Here is a 21,402-nt window from a genome sequence, read left to right on the forward strand (position 1 = left end):
AACAAATTATTTTAATAATTATATTTATATTGATGAATAGAAATAATTTGCAAGCATATATTATAATTTAAGTATAAACTTGATCAACAATTAAAGAAAATTAGTAAAATAATTTAATTTTTTTTTGTATTAATTATTATAATAATATAATTATTTATCATATATAACTTAATATACAAGATAATTATTTATAATATAAATAATAAAAATATTATTTTTGATATATATTTTGTTTTAATTTTATAAGTATAATTCACGTGCTTACTAGTAGTACAAAACAGTAAAATAGTTCAAATAAAAATTCTGAGTTCGTTTGTAATTATATCACTACTTGTTTGAGTTATTCTAAGTGGTTAGACTGTAATTTTTTTAAGACTTTCAGGTTGTTTAATTTTAAAGCTCATAATATTACTAGCCAAGCTGAAACTTTAAAGGGTAAATATCATTTTAGACCCTCTGTTTTACAAAATTTATCAATTGGACCCTGTGTTTTGTTAAATGACAAAATGGATCCTGTATTTTTTAAAATACTACAAATAGGACCCTGAATTGATTTTTTGTCAAAATAAAGTTTAATTATAATCCGATCTAAAAGTGTTATAACAAAACTGTTTATATTTTTTTGTACCTGTTCGTATTAAGCATTGTCTTCAAGTTGGTTGTATTAAAAAAAAGTTAAAAATTAAGTTCAGGGTCTTATTTTTACTATTTTAGAAAATACAGGGTTTATTTTGTCATTTCACAAAACACAAGGTCCAATCTATAACTTTTGCAAAATACAGGATCCAAAATAGTATTTACCCAACTTTAAATGTTATTGGATTTATTGAGGTTTTTTTCAAAAAAAAAAAAAAAAAAAAATCTGTATTAGTACACTTTACTAAAAAAAATAATAATACATGTGAATAAATAATTTATCAGCATTATAAATGGTAGAAAGTATATAAAATTATACTTGACAACATATATTTCTTTTATTATTACACTTTGTCTTATTCTAAATAAAATGAAAGTAAATATTTTTAATATTCAAACTACAAACACACTGCCTTAATTATAACTGCAATTGGGAAATGGTAACCTGCAATAAATAAAATAAAAGTTACTTTCAACCATTATTTGTGAGTGAAATCGAATTTAATATATAAATATATATAGATACTTCAATAAAAAAAACCGAATAATAATATATATACACTTAAAATATATGTAATAATTTTTTTTAATGAATTATATTTATAAAGAGTAAATTTACCATAAACAAATATATTTTTTTAGAGATATTAACAAACATAAATACTTTTGAATTTCTAATTACTATAAACTCAATAATATTTTTTTTAGTAATATAAGTATCAAATATTAATAAATTGTAATTTTTATTTAGTTTCGTCAATATAAATTTCATTAGTATATGACACATATAAAACTCAAAGTTCTAAGTTATTGAATCTGAATAAAAACGTGTAATATTAATTATTTTTAAATGAATTTTCTTTTAACAAATTCAAAAGTTAAGTTTGATTATAAATTTACGATACTAACAAAGATAAAAATTACAGTTTCACTAATATTAAATACTTATATCGCTATAAAAATTAGTAGATTTATATTGTTTACGAATTTAAAATTTTAGGTACTTATGGCACAACTGCTTATATATATGTATAAAAATTGAAATAAATAAGCAACAATGTTTGTACAAAAAGAATGTTTTGGATTCAGCTTTTTATTTTGGTAGAAGCTCTTAAGAGAACTTAGATCATATGGGATATAATTCCAATCTTTAAAAATATTAGAGCTAAACTAAAAACACATTAAATTAAATCTTCTAAACTCTTTTATTTTAAAGTTTCTTTAAAATTTATTATTTATCCTCTACATTTACAAAATACTAATATTCATTATCCTTAACATATTTTATTAATTATTTGAGATTTAATTTTATTTTTATATAAGAATATATGTAAATATTAATATTTTATATTTGAAATGAATAAAATATATTAAAATAAAAAAATAGATGCATATTGTAAAGTAAAAATTTGAAGTAAAATAGAGAAATTAAAATCTTGGTGAGATAATATTCTAAAAAAAGAATTTACATAATAGACCAAAAAAAATTTTAAAAAAATTAGAAAAATACGTTAACACGAAAAAATTTTATTTTTATGCGCTTTGAGTTTTTTTATTTACAAAAACATATCTTTTGTAAAACTAATAAACTGTCTTTTTGGTTTTATTATAGTTTATCTATAGTTGTATCAAAATTGTCATGAGATTATATTTTTAATTATTTTATAATTTATTTATAGTTGATTTATAGTTGTTGTAAGGGTAATTTCTTATTATTTTTTTTGAGGAGATTTATGTATTTGTTTGTAAAAAAGTACAATACCTCTTGCTCTTGTGGTCCAAAATATAAGCTATGAGTAACCTAATTAACCAAACCAACCAACCAGGCTGTTAAACTTAACAACTTTTAATAATATGTACTACCTTGCTTGCTAGTTTTGAAAAGTAAATATAGTACTTTCTTTTTTTGAATGAAGTATATATTATATAGTACTTTTATCATACATACTTATACATACTTATATATAATACATTATAAAGGAAGTAATAATTATTAGCTAATATATTTTGCAAATTATATTATTGTATTCTAGTTTTTGTGAAGTACAAAAGAGTAATCTTATTTCAACTGCCACCAACTCTTTACTTTTCTTTATTTCTATGTTCCTCTTATGGATTTTGTATAAAGAAATAGTAAAATTATTTTTCAGAATTTTCGACAATATTAATTTTGTTCCCTAAAATATACGGCTTGTTAAGAATTTTCTTTATATTTTTACTTTTACAGAAATTTAGTCTTTCTGTTAGGTTTCATTTCATTATTCTGTTTAAATGCTAACGTATTTTTGCTAATTAATAACTTTGCTCCCTAAATTTTGATAACTATCAAACATTTTCCTTAAAAATAAAAATAAGAAAGATTCAATATGTTTTATAGTATTTCTTAAAAAATTAACTTAGCTCCTAAAAAATTATTTTAAATGATTAAGAAAACTAAAAACAAAATTAAAATATTAAAACTAATTAAATGATTTAGAAATTATTTATTTTTATGAAAAAATTCATTTAGATATAAAAATATATATATATTAAAATTTTAATTTTCGTAAAAAAATTTACGGGAACAAGCTTGAGTCTATTTTTTTTTGTCCAAAAATTTAAATTTTCTTAAGTTAACATAATATTTTTCTAGTTTAATTTATAATTTTTTTCAAAATAATTTTATATTTTTATTTGATTTTTAATTACTTTTCTTTATTTTTTAAGATATATGAGTTTATAAATATAAATAAGTTTAATTTTTTCTTAAAAAAATATTAATTTATTTAAATTATTTATTGGATTTTCAATAGTTTTAGTTTCATTTTTTAAGATAAGTGTTTATAATAAAATATTTTTGAAAATATTTTTTTAGGAATAATTTAGGTTTTCTTAAATAAACTTAATATTATTTAATTAGTTTAATATTTTTAACATTTTTTTTAATAATTTTTATTAATTTTTTTTAGAATTCATAGAATATTATAATTTTTTAAATTATTTTTTTTTAATGAACAGAGAAAAATTTTGTATTTGTCAAAATTTAGGGGGTAAAAATGCTAACTTTTAACGGTAAAAAATGGAATTTAACAAAAAATAAAAAAGTATCAAAAGTTCAAGGGGTAAAAATGCTAATTATTTATAATTATATATATATATCATTTCTAGTAATAATGAATAAATTTCATATTTTATAGGGATTATTTCACAAATACACAAAAACAACAAAAAATTACAAAAATACGATTTCACGGAATTTTAAATATTTTTACGATATTTTTATGTTATTTATAGAAAATACGGTCTTTTTATGTTGTATTCTTGTTAATTTTGTTGTTGATTTTTTGTTATTTGTATATTATTTTTTGTTGTTGTTTTAATGTTATTTAAATGTTATTTTCATGTTACTTTTATGTAGTTTTCTTGTTATTTTCGTATTGTTTTCATGAAAACCGTAAAAATATAAAAAAAAAAAATTCTATAAACGTAAAAATATAATTTTTTTATAAAAAATTGTGCCTTATGTAATTATCCCTATTTTGTATTTCTTAGGAGAATTTAAAATGTTAGGTTTTGCCAATGGTGGAGAGATTCTAGTGGATATTATGTGTAACTTTAGATTAATAAAAAAACAGTTATATGTGAATTCAAAATATGAAAACATTTTAGTGTGTAATATTTGGAAAAATATTTTAAATATATATATGATTATTCTAATAAAAAATGCTCATACTATTTTATTTATATATATCTAAAAAGAATATTTATTAGGTGCCTTAAACGGTTGAAAGTGTTAGACTAAATTTGAGAAAATTTCAGAGAGATTGATTATGCTTAGAGTTGGAGTAGTCTTTTAATTATAAAAATATATTGAGGAAATTATAATTTTTATAGGTTTTTATATTTTTTATAAATAAATATGATTTTTTTTTTCTTTTAAAAAGGTTATTGTATGGGAAAATTGGATAAGGGTAATTAAGTACCCTTATGGTAAGCTGAGGGATAACTAATTACCATAAAAGGTAACCAGTTACTTTATGCTGTTTTTTTAAAAAAAATTCTCAAGAAAAAAATCATATATTTTTTTTTTACAAATTTATACTTTAAAAATTATAAAAATGCACGAGTTGAAAAATAATTACGTACCCGAGTTTGAGAGTAGTATCTGATGAGTCAAAATGATTTTGATTTTGACTTTGAGTTTGAGGTTGATTGAATATATGACTATTAGTTGAGGTTGAGTCAATTAAGCATTTCTCTAATGCATCTCCAACTTTTACCACATTACTCTTCTGCCATAGAATATTTAATTTAATCCTCTATACCATTATTAATATATATATATATAATTATAAAGAGAAATGATAAAAGACACTCGTGGTGCCTAGCATCCTCCTACGTGTCAATATACATCGTTATTGGTCTAATTTAGTATCGGGTCTCATATAGTTTAATATAATAACTTTTAGGAAGTATTGCTAGCCAATCGTGAAACGACACGTCTTAAGAGTGTTATGCACTACTGGTGACTAATAGCAATGCTCAATTATAAAATATCACATTAATTAATTTAATACACAAATATCAAATTAACTATCACCTGTTGTACTCGCTGGTTATCTTCTAGTAGCTCAATTCCCTTCACATATAATTAATAAAAATTAATTAATTAATGGCCACACCAAGAAAAATAAAATAAAAAGTATGTGATTTCCACAATGATCATAGTATTATTAACACTCTCTAATATATTTAAAATAATGTGATTCCATTGAAATATTTGAGAAATATCCTATCAAATTTTCATCTTCACATTCACATGCATAATAAATCTTACTATATATATATAAATTCTTTTTAGTAAAATTCAGACCTATAATAAATAAACCAGTTAATAAGTTGACCATTTTTGTGAACAATAAATTAGAATAGAAGCAAAGTAAGAAGATATCAAATTAAGCATGTTTGATAGGCAAACATATATATATAAACACTAAGTATATAGTAAAAAATATAATAAATAAAATAAAAAGCTAATTAGTAATTTTTCCCCCCGAACTTTGACACGTACTAAATCATGCCCCCTGAACTTTTTTTGCCGTTAAAAATTCCCCCTGAACTATTAAAATTGTTAAATTTAAGGACTTTTATCTAATTTTAGTAAAAAAATTCTAACATGGATTAAAGTTCAGGGAGCATGATTTAATACATATAAAAGTTTGAGGGGCATGACTTGGTAGATATCAAAGTTTGGGGAGCATGATTTAGTACTTGAAACAGTAAAATTTAATGAAATTAGACAAAAGTCCTTAAATTTAACAATCTCAATAGTTTAGGGAGAATTTTTAACGGCTAAAAAAGTTCAGGGAACATGATTTGATATATGTCAAAGTTCAGGGGGAAAAATTGCTAATTAGCCTAGTTTTATACATGTTTATCAAACACTAAGAAGATATCAAATTAAGCATTAATTCTCTTTTAGAAATGGAAAACTCATTTCATTATTTTCATCTCTAATATTTGTCATTAACTAAAATTAATAGACAAATGACTCAATTAAAAAAGGAAAAATAAAAGTATTTACTCATGTGGGATGGAGTTATAGGGGTGTTCATCCGATCCAATCCGCACTTTTTTGGTCAAACAACATCCAATCCGCACTAACTGCGGATTTCATATTTTGGATCCAATCCGATCCGCATAAGAGTTTAAATCTAATCCAATCCAATCCGCAATAGTGCGGATTGGATCGGTTATTTTTTTAATAATAAATTATTTAATATTTCATAAAAAAAAATTAAAAAAAAACTATTGTCTCTTAATCTCCAATAATAATCTATTTCTATCTCTATTTATATACAAATTAAACCAATATATATCAATATATATATACTTATCTATTTACACTAAAATATATATGTATCTATTACTAAAATAAATAAGCTAGAGTATATATATATATTTAAACTTTATGTGTATGTGTCTATGTGAATAAGAATTATTTTTCTTGTGTTTTTCATTACAAAATAAATAAAATGCACCAACTCAATATATTACTAAAAAAGATTAAGAAATTAGAAGTTTGTATCTTTTTTTAGTTAATATATATTATGTATTATAATTTTTTAAATATATATATAATTAAGTGCGGATTGGATTGGATCGGTTATTTTTTGAGGTCAAACAACATCCAATCCGCACAAGTGCGGATTTTTGATTTTTCAATCCAATCCAATCCGCACAAGTGCGGATATCCGTATTTTGCGGATTGGATTGGATTGGATCGTGCGGATTGGATTGAATCGGATACTTTGTGAACACCCCTTATATTGATGTTAAGAATTGGTTTTGAAGAATATACTGATGATACTTTTTTACTTCTGATTTTTGATTTTGAGTTATGCATAATATTATGTTTTCTTTATGCAATAATACATAAAATAAATATAAATACATATATATTCTTTGCTTCATGGTCTGAATGCCCTAAAATGTAGTTTGCATATGGAATTTGTATATGAGAAACTATAGATTAAACTACATTTTCAGAGTTTTATTTATAGATCAGTTACAATATAGGCAACTAATGAAGAAAGAGGAGCAAATATAAGCAGTTAAGAATATATATATCTATAATATATATATAGGATATATATATAGGATATATTGGTTGCATAAACTATGCTCGCATAAATTATGTGGTAGAGTTTGACTCAAATCAATTTAGTTATCTGTATTTATTAAGTTGTAATTTAATTTTAAATAATTATTAATTGTGAGAAAATGTATCTTAGTAGCCAAGTTTAAAGAGCCTTAGTGATTTAAGTTTTAGAGTGTCTTTGTGCCCAAGATCTGAGACTATTTAAATATGTTTTTTTTTTTTGTATTTGTGAGAGGTGTGTGTATGTGAGAAGAAGAGCAAGATGTGATGAAGTGAGTGAGAGAAAGTGAGTGAGTAAAAAGCAAATGGTGTATTGGAATTTAATGGAGAGATTGAGATATGAGTGTATGTAATTTTGAAGTTATAAGTGATTATATCTCTATTTGTGGATTTGGTACTTTACCAAATTGAGTAAAATTTCTTCACTTTGTTTCTTTATTATATCATTACGCTTGAAGTTTATTATTTTTTTCCAACATGTGGTATCAAGAGCTAAGGTTCAAATCTACACCAAAAATGTCAAAGATGACTTTCAAAAAATTTGAGATTGAGCTTTTTGATAGAAAGAACGATTTCAGTTTATGGCAGAGCACAATGAAAGATGTGTTAATACAACAATGACTCCTGAAGGCACTGTAGGGAAAGAAGCCTGAGAGTATGATTGATGAAGTTTGGGAGTATTGTAGGCAAAAGCGGTAAGCACTATTCACTTAAGTTTAACTCTTGAATTAAAGTAAAGTATATTGAATAAAACAATTTTTTCTGGGTTATGAAAAATGTTAGAAAAACTCTATATGTCAAAATTCCTAACAAATAGATTATATTTGAAAAAACAATTATATGAGTTGAAGATAATTGAAGGAGATGATGTTAGGGATCATATAAATAGATTTAAAAAGTGCATAACTTAATTGTTAATTTTAGATATGTCAAAATTGATGAAGAGGATGATCAAACTATTATTTTGTTGGCTTCTTCACCAATATCAAATGAGACACTAGTGACTACACCTTGGGTTGGAAATACTACTTTAATTGTGGATGATGTGTCGACTGCTCTTTTAGAGACATATAGCATTAAGCAACCAAATAGTATGTCTCATACTGATCAAGCTCTTATGACAATGTCAGAATCAAGCTGTGGTAGGAGTACATCGAGAGAAAAATATGATGACAGTAGAGACAATCGCACTTATTGACACTCTTGGAGGGAAGTAGAATGCTACTGTTTTCACAAAAAGGACATGTTAGGAAGAATTGTGAAGAGTTGATTAAGCATCTTGAAGCAATGAAGAATTAAGAATGCAAAGACACGTCAGATTATCATTCCACAAATGTTGCTGGTTAGGGGTGTTCACAAAGTATCCGATCCAATCCAATCCGCACGATCCAATCCAATCCAATCCGCAAAATGCGGATATCCGCACTTGTGCAGATTGGATTGGATTGAAAAATCTAAAATCCGTACTTGTGCGGATTGGATGTTGTTTGACCTCAAAAAGTAACCGATCCAATCCAATCCGCACTTAATTATATATATTTTTAAAAAATTATAATATGTAATATATATTAATTAAAAAAATACACAAACTTCTAATTTCTTAATCTTTTTTAGTAATATATTAAGTTGGTACATTTTGTTTATTTTGTAATAAAAAACACAAGAAAAATAATTCTTATTCACATAGACACATACACATAAAGTTTAAATATATATATACTAGCTTGTAAATCTAAAGATAAGTATATATATATTGATATATATATATATATATATGTATATTGGTTTAATTTGTATATAAATAGAGATGGAAATAGATTAGTATTGGAGATTAAGAAACAATAGTCTTTTATTAATTTTTTTTTCTACGCAATATTAAATAATTTATTATTAAAAAAGTAACCGATCCAATCCGCACTATTGCGGATTGGATTGGATTTAAACTCTTATGCGGATCGGATTGGATCCAAAATATGAAATCCGCACTTAGTGCGGATTGGATGTTGTTTGACCAAAAAAGTGCGGATTGGATCGGATGAACACCCCTATTACTGGTGAAGGCTTTGAAAGTGACTCTGATGTTCTCTCTATCATAGTTAATGAAAACTTTTCTGATTCTTAGATTTTGGATTCTGGTTGTTCATTCTAGATGCATGTGCCCGTATAAGGAGTGTTTTGATAATTATAATAAGACATATGATAGATGTTCTGTTTTGATGGGCAATAATTTTGCTCTAAATTGTATGAAATAAGAACTATTAAAGTGAAGATGTTTGATGGTGTTGTGAAAACACTGACTGATGTTACACATGTTCCAACATTGAGGAAGAGCTTAATCTCCTTCAGAGTTTTAGATACTCATGGCCATGACTATTTTGTAAGAGATGGTGAAATAAATATTAAGAATTAAAGCTTGGTAGTTGTGAAAGGTAAGAAAGAGCAAAGGTAGAGTCACAAAAGACATTCAGTTTGTGTTAAAGAATCCAACAAGGTGAAGACTCCAATTTCAATAAAAGGTTGTTTGAAAAAAGAAGGCATCAGTGAAAAATTAAAAAATGTGAAGACAAGTGCTCAAGTGAAGTAATGAGAGTATGAACTCGATGCATATAACTCTTATTGATGGTTTGAGTTGTGAGTTTAGAGAATTTGAGTCAAGGTGGAGATGTTGAAGTTTGACTCAAATTAATTTATTTATCTATATTTGTTAAGTTACAATTTATTTTTGGGTAATTATTAATTGTGAGAAAATGAGTTGGTGTACAAGTTTAGAGAGTCTTGGTGACCAAGTTTTAGAGTGTCTTGGTGCCTAAGTTTTGGGACTCTATAATTATTTATTTTTTTATGTTTGTGAGAGGTGTGTGTGAGAAAAAGAGTAAGTTATGAAAAAAGAAGTGAGTGTGAGAAAGTGAGTAAGAAGAAAAAGTTGTATTGAGATTAGGGAGGGAGAGATTTAGATAGTGAGTGTATGAAATTTTGAAGTCATAAGTGAATATATTTCGTTTTGTGAGTTTAGTAATTTTACCCAACCGAGTAAATTTCTTTATTATTTCGCTGCAGTTAAAATTTATTATTTTTTCCAACATTATGCGAGCTAACATCCGCCCTCAAACTCAAGACATACGAGTTTCCCGGCAAGAGTGTGCACAAGGCACCATATAGGCATTCAGCTGTATACAAAAGATTCACCAAACGATGAAGATGAACCACCTAATGTGAGAGTAAGCTTGTGGTAGATGAAAAGGGAGAAGAATAAGTATATATATATCAATAAAAATCCTGGTAAATTTCGGAACTAAAGGGGTTTGTGCTACAAAAGGTGTTCATGATCAAATTTAACAGTTATTGAAGATGAGAAGTTGTTGTGAATGAAAATGATGAAGATTAAGTACATAGCACAAAAAATAACTTACTTATATGTTCCCCAAAAGAAGTTTTTGGGAACAAATTAAATAATTGTTAAGGTAATATTGATGGAGAACCAAACGTATGCTAAAAGATGTATGACTCAAATGAGTAATGTTTGAACAAGGAAACAAATTGTTGATGGCATATAAGTAAGATGAGATGACAATAATAGTATCATATGACTATTTTCTTCTCTCATATATATGAATCAAAATTTTATAGGACTATATGGATATAAAATAAATAAATAAATATATGGTTAGAATTTGAAAGTGTGGTTTAAAATATAGAATATGGTAAGATGTATGGTAATTGAATTATGAGGTGTTCTATCTTAAAACAATAGAGTAACCCACACTTTTATATATGTTAATAAATTTCTTACACATTATATCCATGTAAAACTCTATAATGATTTTAAAACTATGGTTTTAATTAGCCATAATAAAGTAGGTATTCCCTAATTGGTTTTGAAAAGAAAAAAAAAACACAATTAATAGTTTTCTTCAATTAGTCACAACCATTGAAAAAATTTGTAACTTTGAAAATAATGCACTAGTGTGTAATGGTTTTTAGATTCAAGCTTTTAAAAAATGTCAAGAATAAAATGAGAAATTCTTGTATATATATATATGGTTAATTGTTTTCATCAAGAATTCATAACAAATGGAAGTTTGAAATTAATATTTTAAAGTGAACTTAGGCATATAACATATAATTTGGTTACATGAATCATACATGATGATTTACCAAAAAATTATTAAATATATATATAAAAAGTTTTATTTTTTCCTAACCTTTTGAAGAAATTGTTAGACTATATATATAGTGTATGTAATATAGCATATACAATGATATGAAATGCGGAAAATAAAACTGTAATCATATCTATAATATATGCAATGAAAGGATCGATGTACCTCCAGCCATTGATCTTTGAGCTTCAATCCCTGCGATAGCTTCAGTATTGGAGTTCGGGCTTCCTCGCTCTCTCAACTCTCTTTAGATGGAATTTGCTGAATGAATTCAGAATGAGTGAGGAGCTCGGGACCGAGACCCTATATTTATAGGTGAGATACTCCATCAAGACATTCGTGCCACATTAATTGTCAGAATATTTTGACAATTAATTCAGGAAATCAAATCAGGTAATGAATATAGAAATCTGACCATATATAGAATATTACATAATTGATTTTCTCCAGATTTAATGAATATAAAATATTCATTTATCAGAAAATCAATTATTTATTTATTTCCTTAAATAGAAAATCATTTCCTTAATTAGAAAATAACTTCCATATATAAAATATTCTAATATTCTCCCACTTGGTCAGCATTTAAACTAAAATATTCAAACCCAACGTTCCTCATTATATAATAAACATACGAATCATAGCGACATGTCCTCATTATGAATCGAGTATTATCTTCCATGTATTACAATACATTTATTATATAACAATGTACTTTATGTGGCAATGTACTTAAGTGAATAAACCCTAAACCTTATGTTTATTCAGGTCCTCTGAAATTTTTCTCAAATGTAAAATTAAGATGCGCATAAATATGAGAAAAATCAAAATAAGAGTTTCATTAATAATAACTTTATTTGTACAAATTACATAAGGGAACCAAGTCCCATGTTCTCTACATGATCCTTGAATTTATGAGGTGGCAAGCCTTTTGTCATAGGATCGGCAATCATCAATTCAAGCTAATGTGTTGAATGACCACTTTATTTTCCTTAACACGTTCTATAATAGCTAAGTACTTAATGTCGATGTGCTTGCTTCGACTTCCACTTTTGTTGTTCTTAGCCATGAAAACAAAGCACTCGAATTGTCACGGAACATCTTTAGCGGCCTCGCAATGGAATCAACCACTCTAAGGCTCGAAATGAAACTCTTTAGCCATACACCATGTGATGTAGCCTCAGCGTTAAACGAACTCGGCCTCCATAGCAGAAGTAACGAAAGTTTGTTTGTTACTCCTCCAGACACAAACTCCACCAAGAACATAAACACGTAAACTCGTATGTAGATTTACGTGAATCGGTTGCAACCAACAAATCCGAGTCCGAGTAGCCAACTACTTCTAGATTGTCGGCCGTTTGAACATCGGTTTGTAATCCAGTACTGAAGATACCTCATAACTTTCTTTGCAATTTTCCGTGGTCTATCCGGGTTACTCGAAATCTTCCTAACATTCCGACACGAATAAGCAATGCTCGGTCTTGTGCACACTGAGCATACATTAGGCTTCCGACGCAGAAAGCATAAGGAATGTTCTTCATTTGTTCTCTTTCAAAATCATTCTTTGGGCACCGGCTCAAATTTAATTTATCACCCTTCATAATTGGAGCAACGCTCGGTGAACAATCTTTCATATGAAATCTTTCTAAAACTCGTCGATGTAGGCTTCGAGATAAACCTAAGATACCTCGTATCTATCTCTATGAATCTTAATGCCTATGACATAGGATGCTTCACCCATGTCTGACATCTCAAAGTTCTTTGAAAGAAATTTTTTCACTTCACGTAGCAACCCTTTATCCTTGGATGCAAGAAGAATATCGTGCACATATAAAACAAGAAAACAAACATTTTACTCCCACTTTCCTTCGGTATATGCATTGGTCCATGACATTCTCTTCAAATCCAAAGGAAGAGATGACATCATGAAATTTTAAATACTATCATTGGCGGGATGCTTGTTTTAATCCATAGATGGACTTCGAGCTTGCATACCAAATCCCGACCTTCACTTAGAGGAGAATCCTTTCCGGTTGTTTCATGTATACCTCCTCTGCATCACCATTCGGAAAAGCAAGCTTTTACATCCATCTCGCTCCACTCTAAATCAAAATGAGCAACTAATGCCAAGATGACTCTCGGGGAATCTTTCTTTGATACGGGAGAAAAAGTCTCCGTATAGTCAATTCCTTCCTCTTCGAGTGAATCCTTTAGCAACAAGTCTCGCTTTGTACCTCTCGATGTTGCCTAACGAGTCTTTCTTAGTTTTATGACCCATTTACGCCCAATGGCTCTCGCCCCATTAGGCAACTTTACAAGTTCCCGCACTCGTTGCACCTCATGTAATCTCATTTCATCATCCATAAGATTGTACCACAATTTTGATTCTCTACTCGTTCATAGCTTGTAAAAACGTTTCTCGGGATCATTTCCAATTCCAATATCGATTCTAATAAATACACAACATAGTCTTTATAAATCCTTGGTTTGATAAAGTCTAAGTAGATCTTCTTAAGACTTCACCAACGAGTTTCGGGGGAGCAAAGCAAGAAAGTTCAAGAAAGTTGTTCAACAAATGCGTGCAACTCTTGAACATTTTGATCTACCGGATTATCATTACCAACTTCAGGATCTTCAAGGATTGGTAATGGTTGTTCAACATTCGTTTGAACGACAAAGAGTGTTAACCATTATCAATCTTGCCTTTGAAGTGGAAGGTTCAAGGATCTTTCTCGTGACCTAAGTCCTTTTCGATTGATCACTCCCATCGATCAAGGCATTCTCAAGAAATTTTGCATTCCTTGATTCCACAATTCTTGTGCTATGAGATGGACAATAAAACTTGTAACCTTTAGACTTTTCAAATACCCTATAAAGAATCCGCTTATGGTCCTTGGGTCCAATTTCTTCTCTTGTGGATTATATATTCTGACTTCGCATGGACATCCCCAAATGCGTACATGATTCAAACTTGGTTTCCAACCTTTCCATAATTCAAAAGGAGTTTTTGATCGCCTTTGTTGGAACTCGCTTAATATGTACACGGATGTCTTTAATGCTTCAAATTCACAAGGATTTAGGAAGGTTAGAGTCGCTACTAGCATACTCCGCACCATGTCCATTAATGTTCTGCTTCTTCTTTCTCGCAACACCATTTTGCTCGTGTACGGCAAGGTGTAATGGGCAACAATCCCATTTTCTTCAAGAAACTTCGCAAATGCACCAGGTGCTTGTCCATCTTCTCGTGTATCTACCATAATACTCACCTCCTCTATCCGATCTCACTATCTTAATTTGCTTGTTGCATTGTTTCTCTACTTCGGCCTTTTAAATATCTTAAAGACATCTAATGCTTCACTTTTATTATGAAGTAAGTAGATATACATGTAGCGTGAGTAATCATCTATGAATGAGATGAAGTATTTCGACCATGTGACTCCATATCCGGACTACATATATCGTATGTATGATTTCTAATATTTCGAACTCCTATGGACACCGCTTTGACGACTCGGAGGTTTGCTTTCCCTTAATGCAATCCACACAAGTATCAAAGTCGATAAAATCTAAGGTATTGAGTACCCCATCTTTTACCAATCTTTTAATTCTATCAATGGAGATATGTCCCAATCTCCGTGCCACAATGTACAGTGAATCCTCTTTCATAACACATCTCTTAAGTGCGCGTGAACATGCATAACATTATTAGTGGTATTATTTTGTAAATTAAGGCAAGAAAGACCATCGACAAAATACCATTTCCAACACATTCGCATTTATAATATAAATTAAAATATTTGTCCGAAAATGTAAAGGAAAAACCAAAGGGTATAAGTCTTGAAATCGAAATCAAGTTTCTCTGTGAGAAACTTGGTACATAAAAGGTCTCTTCTAACTTTAAAATAAAACCATTACTTAAAACTAAATTGCATGTTCCAATAGCTTCCACATGTGAGCCCATCTTGTTTCCAGATAAGATGCTTTGCTCACTTGCCATCAAGGCTTCCTTAGATTTTGAATATCCCGCAAGGAATTTGTTATGTGAATTGTTGAACCGAATCAATCCACCATGTGTTAAGATTAACATTAGCCATATTAGATTCATAACATACTAAGGAAATTGGATTACCTTTGTCATCCATCCATTTCTTGAACTCGGTCGCACTCCCTTTTTAGCATGTCCCTTTTGTTTACAAAAGAAACATTTGATGGAATCTTTCTTTATGGCAGCCTTGGGAGCCATGGGCTTTTTCCCTTTGCTCTTCTTGAATGGCTTGCGTTTCTTAGGGTTGAGTGGTCGTGTGAACACTTTCTCCTTGCTCCCGTAGGAGCCTGGCTTCCTCTTGAACACACATGGTCATCAATTCATCGATAGTCCATTTTTCTTTATGTGTGTTGTAGGAAATTTTGAAAGGCCCATACCGTGGAGGAAGATTCAGAAGGATGTAATGAACCAGAAGGTATCGTGAATGATAACGTCGAGTTTCTTCAAATGAGCAAAGGATGTCCCTCATTTTAGAAATATGTTCTCGAACTCCTTTAACACCATAGGTGAGTTTGTCAGGACGAGAACTCTTGGATGAGGTTGATGAATAAAGATTTATCTCGAAGTGTCAAACCGCTCATCCATAACTTTGATAAAGTCTTTCACCTTCTCGGTGGCTCCACCGATCCACGCATTCCCATAGGAATTCCGGACATAATGAACATGATGCGAGAGACGATTAGATTGCTCCCACTTTTCACGCAAAGGTAATCTCGCCAGCAAGGTTAAGCATCGTGATAGCAACTCGGTTCATCTTTCCTTATTGCATAATCCATGTCGTGCAAGCTAGTGGAGAAGAACTCGTTCCTTCCAGATTTTGAAGTTGTCACTCCTAAGCTCAGGGATTTCACTAGTGATTTCGGCATATTTAGAGGTGGATGAAATAGCCGCAAGAATAGGATTACAAAAAATTTAGATGTTTAAAAGAATTCGAGGCTTTAATGAATTCATGTTTTACCAATGTAGAAACAAGATGAAGATGAAAATTTTATTAAATCTAAAATTGCCTGTGGGCTAAATTTTAAATCTAATAAAATTGTATGAACTTTATGATAGATTTAATGAAGTATTTAATTTAGAAATAATGGAGGAATGAAATCTATCTTTAATTAAAATTTGTGATAACACTATTAATTCAAATCCTCATAACTCCCATGTGGGGTAAATTAAGAGAATTTAACTTAATATATTATCCTAATTAATTATAAAAATATAATAAAATCCCTGTGGGGTAAAATTATTATATCCAAATAATTAATTACAAGTTTTGTCCATTAAGGTGAATTTTAATTAATATATAATTTTATATAATTAAAGATGCTGTGGCTACTCCCTAATTATAAAAAATTATATTTTCACTTTGCATTAGGTATTGGGCTCTACCTAAAAGTAATTTCGTTATTAACATAATGTACAATCACCGAGATTAGTGCTCCTAGTGTGGTCGTCCGAAGATCATTAAAAACCGTTCTAGATATGAGCATTTGTCCCTGTGTTCATGTTTTCTTATGTCAAACCACAAAACTACTTACGTTTTATTCATATTTTATTCATTTTATAAAGTTTTATGAATATTTTATGAATAATTTTATGAAGTTTTATGAAACTTAATTGCTAAATAAAATATTCAACCTATCTTAATGTTTGAATATTTCTAAATATATCTGGAAGACTATAAAAGGAATTTATGAATAGCATTTAAATCATACATATCTAAAGTAATTGCATTAAACATAAATTTATCAAATAATTACAAAATAATACAATTAATGTATGATAATTAATTAAATGCAAATTCCTTAATATGAAATTAATGGCAGATTTTTCAAAATTAATTTAGACAATAAATTGCAGAAATTTGGTAATATATAATTAAATGCACAAATTAGCACAATTTTTACATGCCTAAATAAATCATGTAATAAATTACCAAATTTAAACAAATTTCCATTTTCAATTTATACTATATATATGTATTAAACAAAAATGGAAAATTAACTAAATGCAATTTATTGACTAAATTAACACTGAAATGGGAAAATAATTAATATTCCAAATAAATAAAAATTTATAAAAAAATTCGGAATTTTTCCCTTTTTTTTTTTTTTTTTTTTTTTTTTTTTTTTTTTTTGAAAAATCCATACCGCCAAACGACATGTCGTTTTTGCAAAGAGCAAAACGACACGTCGTTTTTCCAAAATTTGAAGGGCCGAAAATGAAGAAGAAAACGACACGTCGTTTTCCTACATCGTAAAAACGACACGTCGTTTTTTCAATGCAAGGCTGATTCATAAGAGTATAAACGACATGTCGTTTTCCACAATGTGCAAAACGACATGTCGTTTTTCAAAGCAACGACAAACCGCAATGTGCCATTCAAACGACACGTCGTTTTACGCCAAACGACACGTCGTTTTCTCCAAACGACATGTCGTTTTCGCGTCGTCTTCTTTCAGCGAACCAGGTCGATTTTGACCCGTTTTTCGCACGCGGTCCGTCGAACCCGACTCCAAACCCGATCGGAAATTGCGTTTCCGACGACCAAATTGCGTGTTTTCAAATCTAAAATGTTCTAAATCAAATAATAAAGAGATCCACATAGATTTTATGCACGAAAACACGAAAAAATATATACTTTAATATCACGAAACTAATCGGTCCGAAAAAGTTTTTAACCGAAAATTTTTTCTATCTTTAAGTTTTTCAATGAATTTTCAATGCTTAGATCGATCTATAATACTATACGAATATAGTAATGTATATAGAATTCGAAATAAACACCAAAAATGAAAAAAGGAAAAAACAAAACCATGGACCGATCGTGATTATATATACGCATGTATATATATATATATGCATGTATATATCACATAATAAAAAAATGAATATTATGATTATTATTATGTGACAAAACATATATATATAATATACAATATATATATAAACATATATACATATAAAATATATATATATACACGTACGAATGTATGAGTATAAAATATATATGTATATATGAACAATAAAATATATATATATATGTATATACTGATTAAAAAAAGTATATATAATATAAATGGTATGAATATAAATATATATATATACAGAACCGAAAACAAATATGTATATATATGAACAGTATATGTATGTATATATATATATATGAAACTCAAATAAAATCAAGGCAAGTAGATAAATCGCTTCGATACCAACTCGTTTATATATATAGTGTATGTAATATAGCATATACAATGATATGAAATGCGGAAAATAAAACTGTAATCATATCTATAATATATGCAATGAAAGGATCGATGTACCTCCAGCCATTGATCTTTGAGCTTCAATCCCTGCGATAGCTTCAGTATTGGAGTTCGGGCTTCCTCGCTCTCTCAACTCTCTTTAGATGGAATTTGCTGAATGAATTCAGAATGAGTGAGGAGCTCTGGGACCGAGACCCTATATTTATAGGTGAGATACTCCATCAGTATCTGTGCCACATTAATTGTCAGAATATTTTGACAATTAATTCAGGAAATCAAATCAGGTAATGAATATAGAAATCTGACCATATATAGAATATTACATAATTGATTTTCTCCAGATTTAATGAATATAAAATATTCATTTATCAGAAAATCAATTATTTATTTATTTCCTTAAATAGAAAATCATTTCCTTAATTAGAAAATAACTTCCATATATAAAATATTCTAATAGAAATGTGATCTCTTTTAAATTGGTTTGATCCTGAAATATATAAGACACAAATAATAATTATTTACCAATATATATATATAAATATAGAATGAAATCATAAACAAATTATAAATTAAATGTATAAAAGAAGGATCATGATCAAACCTTTATTTCATTAACACGGCTTAAGCTAATATGAACTGATTTTTCTAGTTTCTTTAATTCTTCAAGACTTAGTTCTTGAAGGTTTTCTCCCATAACATGTCTGTATGCATTTAAATTAGTTAGATATTAATTAGTTAATTATATATATCAAATTATTTATATGCACATGTATATATATATATAAATATAATGTACGTACCTAAGTTCCATTGTCTTTTTTTCAAGCTCTTTCTTCAGTAATGCATATCGTTTTCTTTCGTTCTAAAATAATAAAGTAGAATATTATTAAACCATTGTCATATAATCTATTAAATTCTTTCTATTAATTAATCATAATTTATTATACAATATTAGACCCATTCATAATTTACATTAATTTTTTAAAATATTAATGTATCAGATTCTTGTTTTTACAAACGTAATCCAATTAATAAGAAAATATAACTAAATATTCTTATGGCTTACTAATTAAGTATACATACACTATTTCATGAATTGTTAATTGTAATATATATATATAAATATATATATATACGTACCTCAAGCATATCAGATGGTTGGCTCAATTTATTGTGAAGACGATTTTCATCTGAGTGAGATTTATGCCTTTCAATCACTTGCGGCATACTAATTTTATATACATATATATACAATAAATTAAAGGTATAAAAACAAATCTTAATCAACTACTATATAACAACAAATGATATACATATTTTTATATAATTAAGTTCATATACAATTAGCTGAAAAAAAAAATCACATCTGATATTTATCATTACTTTCAAAACCAAGAACAAAAAAGGTAAATTGTACAATACGTACGTACTATATATAATATATATATACCTATATATGCATAGTACAGTATTTCAAATAAGTACTATAATTGTATATTATAATATAAATATTTTATCTTGTAATGACTGAATGGTAAGTACAACAAGACAAGACAAGAATTAATTATATGTTTAAGTTGTAATTAAGCCCAAATTTTATTATTAATTAATAAAAAAAATGAATAGAAGAATTAGAAGAAGGAAATAAATAAATAAATGAATTATATAACCTTGAAGTTGCATAATGATAGAGTTTTCCAGTGGTTGAAAAGACAATGAGAGCAATTTCAGCATCACAAAGAGTTGAAAGCTCTAAAGCCTTCTTAAAAAGCCCTCTTCTTCTCTTCGAAAATGTCACTTGTCTTGCCGTTATATTTTCTATCTTCTTAATCTCTATTTTTTGTCTTGTCATTCTAATAAAATAATTAATTAAACAAAATTAATTATAATATATATATATGTATATGTATAGTATAGATCAAGCCATAAAAAACTTTACCCAGATAAGAAGAACAAATTTAAACCCCATTAAAACACTTTTCTCAACCAAATCTAAACAAATTATATTTTATATATATATATATATATTTTTATAAAGTATTACTAGTCAACCCTAGCTATCTAGTTAGTGACAGTAGAAAGATATCATATATAATATATATATATATATACAGCAATGAGTTCACTTTAATTTGTAAACTGATAAAAAAAAAGATCTGAAAAATTGAAGAGTACATTTTTGAATGAAAAAAAAAAATGATTTCCAGATTTTGTATGTGTTTAGAAAATTAATAATAATATACAGATTATAATTTTACCTTTATTATTTGTATATTATTACTCCGATTGCACCACGAGGAACCCAGTTACAAATTTAAGCCACCAATTGAAGAGAGAGAGAGAGAGAGAGAGAGAGAGAGAGAGAGAGAGAGAGAGAGAGAGAGAGAGAGAGAGAGAGAGAGAGAGAATGATTTCTGCAAGTGTGCAAGTTTTTATAGAAAGGAAAATATGGGCATTTTTTTTTCAATGTTGTCTACTCTAGAAAAAAATTAGGAAAACGATATGGTTCACTATTTACTTTTAAAAATAAGTGTAATAATAGTGGTGTTTTGTAACACTTTTTTAATTAGTTTTCTGCTTTTAAAATTGAAAAAGTGAAAATATTTTTCAAAAACATGTTCTATAAAACTATTTTCACTTTTCACTTTTTTAATTAGAAAT

The 21,402-nt window shown here is 27.7% G+C and overlaps 1 protein-coding gene and 1 long non-coding RNA gene across 2 annotated transcripts; both read right to left on the reverse strand.

The window, feature by feature from the left end:
- Positions 1–930: 930 nt before the first annotated feature.
- On the reverse strand, positions 931–11,492 carry LOC133034673 (uncharacterized). Its single transcript, XR_009686069.1, has 4 exons — positions 11,479–11,492; positions 5,216–5,254; positions 4,762–4,907; positions 931–1,081 (listed from the first exon to the last, which is right to left on the reverse strand). It is a non-coding gene; the product is annotated as an uncharacterized LOC133034673 (long non-coding RNA).
- A 7,622-nt stretch (positions 11,493–19,114) lies between these two features.
- On the reverse strand, positions 19,115–21,156 carry LOC115720605 (MADS-box protein JOINTLESS). The gene is made up of 6 exons (XM_030649759.2): positions 21,000–21,156; positions 20,412–20,594; positions 19,882–19,969; positions 19,542–19,603; positions 19,343–19,442; positions 19,115–19,228 (listed from the first exon to the last, which is right to left on the reverse strand). The coding sequence occupies exons 2-6, from the start codon at positions 20,591–20,593 to the stop codon at positions 19,130–19,132; spliced, it is 531 nt and encodes a 176-aa protein (XP_030505619.2). The 5' UTR covers position 20,594; positions 21,000–21,156; the 3' UTR covers positions 19,115–19,129.
- Between the last annotated feature and the right edge of the window lie 246 nt (positions 21,157–21,402).

Source organism: Cannabis sativa, chromosome 2 (genome assembly GCF_029168945.1).
Source record: "Cannabis sativa cultivar Pink pepper isolate KNU-18-1 chromosome 2, ASM2916894v1, whole genome shotgun sequence".
In the NCBI taxonomy this organism is placed as follows: domain Eukaryota; kingdom Viridiplantae; phylum Streptophyta; class Magnoliopsida; order Rosales; family Cannabaceae; genus Cannabis; species Cannabis sativa.

Excerpts from the sequence above, each read along its gene's own strand:
- LOC115720605 (XM_030649759.2), bottom strand. The coding sequence starts at position 20,593 with ATGACAAGACAAAAAATAGAGATTAAGAAGATAGAAAATATAACGGCA. Across the intron at positions 19,970-20,411 it reads TATCATTATGCAACTTCAAG|TATGCCGCAAGTGATTGAAA; the intron begins GTTATATAATTC and ends ATATAAAATTAG. Across the intron at positions 19,443-19,541 it reads AAAAAGACAATGGAACTTAG|ACATGTTATGGGAGAAAACC; the intron begins GTACGTACATTA and ends AAATGCATACAG.